Raw genomic sequence first — 13,116 nt, 5'->3', positions numbered from 1 at the left:
GCGGACAGCGTCTCCGTTTCTTCAGAGAAACTCTTGGGAATAAAACAAATTTTCTGCTGTCACCGAGCGCGCCTCGCCGGCGTTTGATCAGCAAGACGTCGGTGTATAAATAGGCAGGATGGTGTTTTGGTCGTCAGCAGCGGCCTGGACCTGCAGCTGCCAATGGCCTGATTTCAACCACGAGACGATCGGCTTCTGCTCCTGTAAGCCTCAGCAGGACATGACTGCTGATTAGAGCAGATCTGACCCGATGCAGCAAACTGAGCGTTTATCTGACACGGATCATCAGATGGAGCCGTCCAGAACAGAATCTGGAGATGCTAAATGTGTTAGCTTAGCTTCAGTGTTGGTTCCCTCCATCAGGGTTTGTTAGTTAGGCTGGAGCGCAGCAGATGGAAATATGTGACCATTTCATGATTTTTCTGCCTGATATTTTCTTTCATCCTCCAAAGTTGAGTTGAAGTTGTTACTTTATTGATTAATAATCTAGTTAATCTGTGTTTATAGCAGATTATTGGCTAATGAAGCTCCATATGTTTATATAAGATGATGAAGGATTTCTGTAAAGACGTTTCCCTTATTCTGTCCGTCCAATCGTTCATTGGATGGACAGAATTTGGTTGGTTGTTTGTTCATCCATCCACCTGGTTGTTTATCCATCCATCCATTTTGTCATCCATGCATCCATCCGTCCACTTGTTATTACATCTATTTGTCTATTTGGTTGGATGTTCATTCATCTATCCATCCATCCGGTTGTCCATGCATCCATTTCGTTCATCTATTCATCCGTCCATTAATTCATTCACCTGTCCGTCCATTTGATCATCTGTTCATTCATCCATCTGTGCATCCTTCAACTTGGTTCTTTGTTTATTCATCCATCATCTACCCTCTATTCATAAAATAACCCTTGTCATCCGTTCATCCTTCATGGCAGTTTCATGGTTTCACTTTGAACTGGGATCTCACTGGTTTTTAACCAGTTAAACTGGACTCTGAACCCTTTCAGATCCAAATTCCAACTTCATAAGCAAACAACGGTTCTCCGTTTTAAATCTCTGTTTCTGGTGGAAATGACCTTTCCTCCTCCTCTGATGGATCAGTCTGCTTTAACTCAGCTTTTTATTAGGCAGGAATCTTCATTTCTGTACATTTATTATTTTAAATAATGAGGATTTTCTTGCCAAAGTCTTTCTGTAATTGTTTAAAATGGTCAATAGAGTTCTCAGATCAGCATCTGTACAAGCAGAAGGCTGTTTTTATTCCAGCGCTGTGTATGCTGAGGGGAACAGAAGAGATGCCACACCCATCAAAAACAAAGATGTGAAAGATGCATCACTTTTAACCATTTAAATTTATTCTGCCAACACAATAGCTGCTCATCCGTTGAGCTTAGCAGCCATTTCACGCCTGAAGTAAATGAGAAGAAGTCCAAATAACCTTAAAGACCTGGAGAAGAATCCATCAGAACAACTTCTGAAGATTACACAATCTGGCCAAAATGTAGAGATTATTTTAGACTTTTTGATCAAACTAAATGTGATAAGAATGTTACTTAAGCTTTTATTTTATAAAACCAAGCCAGATTCATAACCCTCATGAGATCAAAAATGTTTGCTGCTGTTCATCAACAGTTTTATCTGTGTTTATGTCGGTGCTGCCGGTCCGGTTGTGTTTGCAGCGGTTGATTGTGTTAAAGCTGCAGGTTTAGCCGACAGGAACGTTCTTGTGCAGCTCTCTGTCAGGTATGGAGGCGTAGCGTTAGCGGTTAGCTCGTTTTGACGCCCTCAGGCCAGAAGGTGAGAAGTTGGAAACCTAAACTGAGACATGAAGTCACGACTGCGTCTCTTTTCCTTTAACTGGACTCCTTCCTGTTGGTACCACCAGCATCAGGCTAACCTTTATTAATTTGGCCATCATCAGAGTCACTCATTAGAATTAGGTCGTAGTTTTATGTTGGATCTGTCTGAAAACAGAAACTTGTGATGAGTTCACACCTTGTGTTGTCTGTTTCTGCAGCAGGTTGTTTTTTTTAAGCCGTAGCATCTCGTTAGTGTCGGCCTCCACCCTTTATTCATAAGTAATGAGCTTGCAGCAGGCAGCTGAGCAGACATGCCGGCTGGCCGAGGCTCGTCCCGGTGGACCGCAGCCTCTTATCTCTCTCTGTAACGACATATGCATCGACCAGCAAGTCGAGGAAATGGGCTAAAAAGAGATTCAGGATTCAGGAAGGCTTTTTCTGCCATGATGGTTTAAGTGTTGAGTTATTTGTTTGATTGCAAATGATCTGAAGTATACGGAAGAGGATTAGGGCCACCGAAAAAATAAAAAAAATAATTCTGACTTTAATCTCAGAATTATTATTTTTATTTTTTCGGTGGCATTAATCCTCTTCCGTAGAAGTAAAACAAGATTACCCCAAAATTTATACATTTTTAGAATCACATTATTTGTAATTAAAATTATTTAATTTATTTATTTTAAAAATATTTTTTTTATATTTCAGATTATTTTACATTTAAAATCAGTTGAAGAAATTCCTAATTCTTCTTTCTGAACCATTTAAATTCAGGTTTGTTGCAGTTTATTTTACCAAACTAGCCAACCTATTATTTTTGTCAGCTTCTTGATTTATTTTACATTTTCTGTTTGACTCCTAATTGCAATGTTAGGACAACTAACTGATTAGTTGTTTTTTAAACATGTTTAGTAAATGAGTAGTAAACCATATTTTTAAAGATTTAATTTAATCAATAAATTGATTTATCAGTCAGTCATAGATGTACTTATTTTTTGTTCAATTCCTGAACATTTTCATTCTTTACTGATGTAATTGACTAAAAAAATTCAGAAAAAGATATTTAACTTGGTTAAATTGAATCCTTTCTTTAGAATTGAGTATTTTCCTAAATTCCATCTAAAGCAATAAATTATCCAACATCTATTGTCAGAATCTCTTAGTAAGAGTTCAAACTTTAATAAATGGCACGTTTGAATTTGTGGTGAATGTCTTTGTAGACGCCTGGTTTAGTTGTGTTTACCAGAGAAGCAGACGCGGCGCCTTTTCTCCTTCGCTGACCTCCATGTTTCTCCTTCCTCTTCCTCCTCTCAGATGACATGGCGTCCTCAGTACCGCAGCTCCAAGTTTCGCCACGTGTTCGGGAAAGCTGCCACTAAGGAGAACTGCTTCGATGGCGTGCCGATCACACGCAGCGTCCAGGACAACCACTTCTGCGCAGTCAACCCTCGCTTCGTCGCCGTCATCACGGAGTGCGCCGGGGGCGGAGCCTTCCTGGTTCTGTCGGTCCATCATGTGAGTTTGCGCTGATTTTCCAGGGAAGTACAAGTCATGGAACACGATGAATTTAATCACAGTATTGATGCAGTCTTCAATAAATGCTGGAGGTTTGTTTGAGAATAAATTTTAGAAGATGGCCTTTATGGGACAGTGGCATGGAGATAGTTGGGCATTAACTGGTTGCATTTACTCAAGTAGCTTTTTTTTTTTTAAAGTACTTTTATTAGCATTTTTACCATGCTGTACGTATGACCTTTTCTTGAGTAATATATCACTACTCTTACTTGAGTAATATTTCTAGATTTTCTTCCCACTTTGAGTAACTTCACTGAATCAAGACCAAACATACTTTAACCAAAAACTTACAAGACACAAACACATTCTGCAATTTTTTTTAAATAAGTTTTTTAATGAAAGAAACTGATTTGGAAAAATCTTTATTTTGCTTGTGATTTGTTTATGTGAATTATTTTCATTTTGGTCTTTTAAAAATACAAAATTGCAAGCGCTAAGCCGTTATCACATAGTGACAGTTTAAAGTAAAACGTTTCTATGAAAGTTTTATGCGCCACTGTGGGATGCACAGTTGCCTTGCAGCAAGAAGGTCCTGGAGTTTGCATGTTCTCCCTGTGCATGGTGGGTTCTCTCCGGGTACTCCGGCTTCCTCCCACAGTTCAAAAACATGACTGTCAGGTTAATTAGTCTCTATAAATTGGCCCCAGGTGTGTGCATGGTTGGTTGTCCTTCTGTCTCTGTGATGGACTGGCGACCTGTTCAGGGTGACCACGCCTCTCGCCCCAAGCGTTCGATGGACATGGGCACCAGCACCCCTCCCGACCTCCACTTGGGACCAGAGTGTACAGAAAATGGATGGATGGATGAAAGTTGTATACCACAGCTTTAAAGAAATACTCTCTATGTGACATTAGACTATGTGACATAATTTATCAATTTATATTCAAAAATGTGGAAAAACCATATTCCCCATGTGATTATATTCCCCAGATGCCTGTCGTAGCTGGAGGCAATGGAGTTCAAAATGTATTTTTAATCATTAACTAACTCCCCTTTTGTGTTGAGATATTTTATGATCAGTTTGATCAGCGTTTTTATCGACGACTCTTTGTAGAAGAGAAGAGGTGGAGCTCCTCTCAGGTTAGGTTGTGGCCCCTTTTGCACTTTTTTCCCAGCGAGATTCATCATTCATTATTACAAAATATCAAGAAAAAAAAACTGAGATAACTTGGGGAGTTTTCGATTTATCTCCAGATTAGAGGGATTTATGGTGCTGAGCTCTTCTTTCTTTCTTCCTGTCAGTTTGCACCAGCCTCCTGGCACGGCTCACAGTTGCATAGGAGCTCAGGAATGACTTATCTCATCTCTCGACCCTCCCTAATGTCTCGAGGAGGTGAAACTTTCTCTCTTCACCATCCGTGCGATCAGTGTGCAGATAGAAACAAACATGTAAGCCACATAAACTGATCATCTGAAGGCTGACTCTACCTGCTGGGGTCCAGGGAACGCTCTGTTCCCACATAAATACCAGTTTCAGACTCTCAGTTTGATCTGATATGAAGGGAGATGTCAAAAAGTTTTGTTTTGGTGTCAAAACAGGAATCCATGTGATCAGTCTGACACCTTCATTCTTCCTGTGCATCAAGCTGACTGGCTTTTCAGTTATAATTATCTTATTTTTTTATTTTAATTTCTCCCAAAAGGATTTTTGGATGATTTATGTGCAATAAGGCAGCAGGAAGCCGTGTTACGTGTCTGGATCTGTCAAGTCTGGTGAAGTCTAATAAATGCCTTGCAGGAACATTAATCTGGGCAATGCTGCATGGAGCTTACAATACATTTTTTTTTTAAAAACCTGGCAGATGTTTTAGAGTTGGAAAGGAGTTTTTTCTTTTACCTGCGTTTACCTCCAAACCAAACCGTATATCTGTGTGAACATGTGTGAGATTTCTCTGGAGGTGCAAACAGAAAAGAAAATCCACAAATCAAAACATGGATCGTTGTTGGGTTGTGGAAAAACTGGCTGAATTTGGTAACATAATCCAAAACTGGCCATCTATTACTAAATGTCATGAATGCGTCACTGTGCAGATTAGCTGCTTTGACTTTGACCTGTTTCTGAATTTAAACTAATTTGTCAAATCAAACTTTGCAAACCAGATCAGACTCTTACAGATGTCAGGTGTTTCTTCTGTTTGACGTACTCAGCACAGAAACTTGTGTGTAAAAGTTAAATTAGTTTTATTGCCACAACTATGTGAAATAATCCAACATTTTTAAAAGGGAAATCGCCATATTTGAGTTAGTTATTTTTGTTATAAATTAAATTACATATATTCAGATTGGACCTTGTGTATGAAATGATTCAGATAGCCACTGATTAATGGCATCCAGTCTCTGGCTTTGCAGCAATCTCTCCTCCAAAAACCAAGGAATTACAGGAATCTCATGACTCTTGTTGTTTTTCATAGAAAGAGGGAATTTCCAGTTTTTGTGCATTTCATGAACAGAAACTAGTTTACCTTACAGTATTTGACTTGAAGATTAATAATCAAAGCCATTCAAGGACTTCAATTATTAAATCAAAGTCCTTGATTGGCTGACAAATTGAGATTTATCCAATTCCAGCTGTCTTTTTTTCATTTAATCAATCAATCAAGTTTATTTGTATAACACATTTGGCTTTAGGGTTAGGATTATGGTTAGTCGGAGACGACTAAAACATCTGAAACTTTCGCACAGTGCTGTAACATGGAGCAGGAAGTGGCTCAGCAGATTAGTTTACATTACACAGGCTCACATGGAAATCAACCTTGTTCTGCGCTTTGCATTGTGGGGCTTTATTAGCTCGTGTTACCTTTGGACACAAACACTCAGACTCCTGATTGCTGCTTATCCATGAGGGATATTATTGATTTTCTTCACAAGAGAGTAAATAACAATCATTTCCAGACTGACGGGGTGTTTTTTTTGTGTGTTTGTGTTTTGCCAGACAGGTAAAGTGGACCCTCACCACCCTCGAGTGTCGGGCCACAGAGGAAACGTTCTGGACATCAAATGGAATCCGTTTAACGATTACTGCATCGCCTCCTGCTCCGAGGACACCACGGTGTGTGAACTGGCCTAGTCCAATCAGACCCATATGTCTGGGAAACCAACTGGATCTTTATGCAATTTGGCTTTTCATCCACACTCAGTTTAATATCACTGAATAGAGCAGTTCATGTTATACTTCGTTGTAAAATCACAGGTGTTTATACTTGAACACCTGTAATTTTATGTCAAAATATATTCTTTAGTCAAAATACAGACTTTCATTTCACTAGACGTTCTCTTAAAAAAGATTTATTTTACAGAAAGTTAGAACTAATGCACAAAAATAACTTGTATGGTGAGCAACTCTGAAATTCAATGCCAGCTGTTGTTATATTTAATGCTAGTGAAAAAATTTTGAAGAACAGGTTAAACAACATTTTAGTAAATTGTGAACAATGTAAGCTGGTTGTGTTTAACTATAATCATTAGTTGCAGCTTGAGGTTCAGAAAAAAATCGATTTCATAGAAAATCGGAAATCCTAATTCTGGGAACTCTGAATCGATTCAAAATGCTCAAATCAATTTTAAAATACATTTAAGTTGTGTGTCTTATTTGCAGCTACAATGCATTTTGCATTGAACGTCCTTTCAGCCACTGTATGTATTTTGAATATTTCTTTGATATTTTTTATTTACAAAAAAGCCACGCAGCTAAGCTAACAGAATTTTATCTATCAGATATTATCTTTTGCTTGAATATAAACTGATGGAAAATAATTGTCTTAAATAAATTTTCTATTTATTTACACTCTTTTCCGCTTGTCAGTCACACAATTTAAACAAAATCTCTAAACCATTTGAATAGAAAAATCGGTTTCTGTATTAAAATTTGTTTCTGAATCGAATTGTGGCACTAAAATCCGAATTACTAGACAATACAAGATTTAGCTTTGTGCTACACTGCCCCCTATGGGTCTGGCATGTTTAAAACAACGCTCACTGGAGTAATTCAGCAGGTTTGTGCTGATGAACATTTCTTAAATGAATCCCGTGTGTACAGTACTTTTTTAAGCAATGTGTTATTTGTTTTTATAAATGATATTTGTTTTTATAAATGAGGCCTCCGTGAGACTGAAAGGACATGTTACTGCATTCCTGGAATATGAGCATGTCGCTGTAGGGAGATGATTTTATTGCCTCGCTTGTTAAGCCGAGGCGGCCCAGAACAAAGCCCTGCAGAGGAAGAGGCATCCATGAACTTTGCCTCAGGTCAGAGTCTTTTTACCCTCTGCTAAAGGTTCTCCGGTTATTTATCGTCATTTATGTGCGTGCAGGTGAAAGTTTGGGAAATCCCGCCTCACGGCGTGCTGAAGACCCTGACGGTGCCGTGGAAAGAGCTGCAGGGTCACAGCCGCAGGGTGGGCGTCATCGAGTGGCATCCGACGGCTAACAACATCCTCTTCAGCACAGCCTACGACTACCAGGTAACAAAACGCCGTCCGAGGCGATAAGGATAACAAAAAGCTGATTGTGAAATATATTACAGAACGTTTATAACAACGCAGCCAAACAGGTTTCAGGAATTAGATCTTTAAGGTGATTGTTGCCGGGTGACTTTATGAGGACTCAGTGTTCCTGGCTGGAAAAACTGGAGTTTTAATGTGTTTTTAAAATGAATAAAGGAAAAAAAAACATTATTTTGTAATTCAATTCCTTATCTGGCTGTTTCATTCATCTATCCATCCATCCCTTCCAGCCTCCCTTCCTTTTAAGAGTTTATCTCCCATAAACTTGAAAGTTTGTATTTAATCTGTAAAACTTTAAAGTCCTGAGAGAACAGTGGAGACTGAGAAACAACCGTGTGTGTAACTATCCAGCACTATTCTCTGACGTTTCTGAGCAGGTCGGATCGGAGATAAATACTTTTATCTGGATTTCTGAAATTCTTTGGAGAAAACACATTGTTTCAGCTTTTAGTCCAGATAACAAAGCGAAGTTCAAATAAAACGCGGTCCAGCATGTTCCTTCCAGCTAAGTCACCTTTAGTGCAACTCTTTTAAGCTTTGGCACGACTGCATCTCATCTTCTGACACAAACTCAGGCATGTGAAGATATTTCTCTTCACTTTAGGTTTTAACTTGTACTGACTGGCTTTCTGCCTAACCTTAATTTAGATCAATTAAATACTTGGTTTTATCTGAACCACAGAGAATCAGCTCTTCCCTTTAGCGTTGTAGCCTCTAAACTGTGTAAAAAAACGGTACTAAACACATCAATAATTTTTATTATGAATGCATCACATATCTGCATTCACAACCAATGTTATTTTTTAACATATTGTTCCATAAAGATGGGCTGACATTGACAACTGAAAAAAACCCAGGCGATTTAGTCAGAGTGTTCAGACTTTTTGTATTTGCTGGTGTACATCGGAAACTGGGTGTTGAAGTGTAACTAATCCCACCTGCAGATATATTTCAGCAGCAAAAAGTGACTTGCAACTTTTCTTTCCTGTTATTGTGTCTGAACCTGGAGCTGTGACATAAACATCAACCTTTACTCTTGTGACCAATAGGAAAATTAAGCTGCAGTAGCCTTTGTTCGACCCAAAGAGGGCAGCACTGAGACAATTTTTTAATTTTTAGGCAAAATATTGTAGAATTAAACAAGTTTACTAAAACAATGTCCCAATTTCTCCAGAAACATAAAGAAAGATTTTTCTAATGAATGTGCATCTATTCCTCCAGGTGATGATCTGGAACCTGGACTCTCCAGAGCAGGTGATAAAGAACCCCGTCCGGACCATCAAGCACCACACAGACGTCGTCTTGTCCATGTCTTTCAACACGGATGGGAGCCTCCTGGCCACCACCTGCAGGGACAGGAAGATCCGGCTGATGGAGGCGCGCTCAGGGAATATGCTGCAGGTAAAATATTATTCATTTAGCATTTTTAAAAGGTCTTTACTGTACAAAACATCTATGAAAATAATGGAATGTGAAAGTGGACCGGGGTGGCTCTGCTCCGTATTTCATACAGCTTCATGTCATCAGTATAGACTGATGATGACATAACCACTCTCAGTTTTCACTAAATCCTGTTTGATTAAACTTCCTTCCTCGATGCATCCACAGCGCCGCGTTAAACATTTCAAACAATCAGCCTCCTCCCCAGATTTCACTGAGGTTTATGAAATTTGGTGCAGACCTGTAATCTCTCGAAACAACTGCTTTGGGTCCAATTCAGCATTTCTGGGGAGTGACGTAGAGAGGGCCATGCAAGTGTCATGTTAAATCTTTTTGCTCCTTAAATGTAGAAAATACACATTTTTTAGAAGTCTCTGAGACAAGAAGAAGAGCCTAAAATTATTTCAGAAAAGCCGCATCATTTCAGCCCAGTTTCAACCAGCCACAGCAGACACTATCAGAACCGCTTTGTATCCTTTTTCTGCAGCCGCTCCTCCTGTGTCGGATCTGATCGGTTTCCTACGATCTACTCATGTACCCGACATTTCCCTACACAGAGGAGGGGAAATCCCACACCTTATTTGAATTATCTCTTGCTCTTTCCCACCACTGGCGGTATCTTTCACTCGTTTCTCTCACACCCGTTGTAAATGGTTCTTCTGAGCAGGTTTGTTTGGCTGCAGAATATTTTTTTTAACGTGTAGAACTATGGCTCTTTATTTTGCTGTGTGGTGACCTCACAGCTGAGCCAAAGCGGGAGATTCCCCTCCTTTCTTTTCCCTTCCTCCCAGCAGTTTCAGCACCACGCGGCCAAAACTGACACCTTTTGTCCTGGGCCGGATCCCAACTCGGCGCCACAGACCTCGGGCTCACCAGCAGGAGTCAAATAGATATTAGTTGTTTTTTTACATAAGCCGTATTGTTCTGAATGTTGGTGTCGATTGAAAAAGAACTTTCTCATTTTACTTTGAAATTAAGGAATTTTTAGTGTGTTTTTGACTAAAACTGGGCTTTATATTCAGATCTGCCTAAATGCCTATTTTAATAGTCCAAACAACAAATATACCTAAATATGCATTAAGACACACAGTGGAGACCATTTTAGCATTACAGCAGAAGCTAGCATCCTCAGTCTTCCTTATTTCCACTCTTGATGGTTCAGTCAATCAACGCCAAGGAAAATAAATGCCGCTCCTGGATTGGCTGCTTTGCAAACACCAGCAAACAGCAAACAGCGTTTCAAGTAGCGTTGCAGGAATTTCAGCTTCCCAAGCTCTGGAGTTGCGTTCAACAGAAAAATCCATGACTACTGAACCACGAACAGGCAAAGGTCCACTGTCACGCAGTTTTGCAAGCTGTGCAAACCAAACTGTTTGCACAATTGTGATTTTTAAAAACTGGCTGCATAAAGCTGATTCTTATCATTTCAAAATACCTAGACTTGGGACTCTTTATCACTAACCTGTTCCAGTTTCTTCATCCGTATCAAATAAAAATAATAAAGATGGTAAGGTTTCACAGAGAGGAAACTGTATTTTAGCTGCATGAAGGCGATTCCTAAAAAAGCCAAAAGCCGAGTGCTGCAAGCAGCTGCAGGATTATGCATCTAAATTCATGGATTTTGTATCATATTTCAAATACATGTGATTATTTTCAAGGACTGGGCAAACAAGTGATCTAAAAGAAGCAACCAAAGTCTAAAGGATTGAAAGAAAGTGTTGCTTTGACACAAACAAAGATATAAGCTTTGGCTTAAGAGTTTTGCACCGTGCTGTCTCTATTTAAATATATAAAAATATGTATAAATGTAAAGTAATGACATTGAGTTTTAAATGCAACTGAATTTCCTACTTTTGATTTACCCTGAGCTTTGTGTTTATTTGCAGGAAGGAAGCTGCAAGACACACAAAGCCAGTAAGGTGCTGATTTTAGGAAACATGAAGATGATCTTCACATCAGGCACGTCACGCTACAACAGTCGACAGATTGTCCTGTGGGATCAGGTGAGTGAAACTGAAATGGTACAAAAATAAATCAAACATTAATGCAGAACATGCACTTTTTTCTCTTCTAATAATAAACTCTCTGGGATCTAGATTTATTTAGCATTTTTCTTCTGAAGATGCAGATTTAGTTTGTTTTAAAATCCTTAATGTGGAGCTGCTGTGTTAAACACAACTCTGCCATCTAGTGGCCAAACTAATGCTGTGCACAGGCAAAGTGTGGATTAGGGATTGAGCTCTTTGTTTTTAATTCCATGGATTAAATTGGTCGTGTTTTGATATCAGAGTGGATTTTCCTGTCTGTTTACATGACTTTCATGTTGGGTTTTTTTAATCGATATTTTAATCTTTGTTGGTTTCCAGGACGACCTGTCGACGCCTTTATTGGAGGAGAACCTGGATGGCTCCTCAGGTCTTCTGTTCCCATTCTACGATCCTGACACACACATGCTCTACCTTGCTGGGAAGGTAAGACTCATAAATCCAGACAAAAATCACATCTAGTGTTAAATTCCTTAAAAAGTTGCAAGTTTTCTGTTGTTTTTAGGGGGACGGAAGCATCAGGTACTATGAGATCAGCTCAGAAAAACCGTACATCCAGTACCTGATGGAGTACCGCTCACACACGCCTCAGAAAGGAATGGGTAAGGAACACATTCCAACTTCTCAAGCCTCGCAGTTTCCAGGCGGTGTTGACTCTTTGGCACCTGTAAGCAAAGCTGCTGTGCAAATGAAGCTGCTTATTTGAATAACCAAATCAGGTCGTGCTGTAAACAGGCTCACGTTGGGAGACGTAAATCTTTACCAGTAAACTGTCAGAGTTCGCTGCCAAGCATAAGGATATTTATTAAATTCACCTTTGACAGGTGGTTGGAAAAGAAAAAACATTGCTTGGTCCAATAAGAGTCATATTGGGTGCCATCGTTTGTTACAAAGTAAAAGATTATCAGCAATAATTGGCTTTATTTAGCAGGTTGAAAAACATATGGATGGAAAATGGAGGAAGTAAATATTTTAAAAATGTTTTTTCAAAACTAAATATTTAATTCACAAGCTAAATATTTAAACTTCAAATTCAATATTTAGTTAAGTGCCAAGTAAAGATGAAAGTTGACAAATTGTAATGTTTACTGATTTTCTCAATTGTTGAGTGTGTGGTGTCTTGTATGATTTTGTGAATTTGAATTTTTATGATATCACTTCGAACTGCCTTGTGCTGAAATCTGCTACACAAATAAACTTGATCGATTATTTCTTTCCCAACTAAATGTTTGTCTGAGCTAAATATTTATTTTTCAAATTAAATACTTAGGTTGCTTGCTAAATATTTAGCAAGCAAGCTAAATATGCATATAAGTAACTGAATTCCTTTATTTTTAAAAATTAAGCATTTTATTCCCTAAAATGGAATAATAACAACGGATTCCTTTAGTGAATGTAGCAAAGGATGCATCTTCAACTAAATAAAATACTTCTAACAAATACTTAATATCAGTACAGTGTAAGGCTGATCTGTTGATTATTTTTTGGTTAACTGATTAATAATTGAATAGAAAAAGGTGCTAAACATGAGCAAAATGTATATATTTTGTATAGTATTGGTTTAATTACTTCTCAGTGTGTTCTTTCAGCAAATGGCCTTTTTTCTGTATATTCCAGTTAACAATTAATCGATTACAAAATTAGTTGATTATTTCAATCATCAATTCATCATGATTGATCGCTTCAGCACTAATCTAAATTAATGAGCAGATGTTATTGGGAGTAAAGCTGCTGTCCTGAATTTGTTAGTGTT

At 38.5% G+C, this 13,116-nt stretch overlaps 1 protein-coding gene and 1 long non-coding RNA gene across 4 annotated transcripts in view; one reads left to right on the top strand and one right to left on the bottom strand.

The window, feature by feature from the left end:
* The window catches only part of coro2aa (coronin 2Aa), a 41,298-nt gene that overhangs the window by 25,792 nt on the left and 2,390 nt on the right, over positions 1–13,116 (top strand). For all 3 annotated transcript variants that reach the window (XM_028016736.1, XM_028016737.1, XM_028016738.1), the window contains exons 2-8: positions 3,116–3,316; positions 6,309–6,425; positions 7,687–7,836; positions 9,100–9,279; positions 11,205–11,321; positions 11,685–11,789; positions 11,869–11,965. In XM_028016736.1, the coding sequence (XP_027872537.1) occupies positions 3,116–3,316; positions 6,309–6,425; positions 7,687–7,836; positions 9,100–9,279; positions 11,205–11,321; positions 11,685–11,789; positions 11,869–11,965 (967 nt within the window). The remainder of the gene's footprint in view (positions 1–3,115; positions 3,317–6,308; positions 6,426–7,686; positions 7,837–9,099; positions 9,280–11,204; positions 11,322–11,684; positions 11,790–11,868; positions 11,966–13,116) is intronic.
* On the bottom strand, positions 2,645–3,109 carry LOC114144193 (uncharacterized). The gene is made up of 2 exons (XR_003595431.1): positions 2,993–3,109; positions 2,645–2,889 (listed from the first exon to the last, which is right to left on the bottom strand). It is a non-coding gene; the product is annotated as an uncharacterized LOC114144193 (long non-coding RNA).

This window comes from Xiphophorus couchianus, chromosome 5, assembly GCF_001444195.1.
Source record: "Xiphophorus couchianus chromosome 5, X_couchianus-1.0, whole genome shotgun sequence".
In the NCBI taxonomy this organism is placed as follows: domain Eukaryota; kingdom Metazoa; phylum Chordata; class Actinopteri; order Cyprinodontiformes; family Poeciliidae; genus Xiphophorus; species Xiphophorus couchianus.
This window is presented reverse-complemented; position numbering and strand designations above follow the sequence as displayed.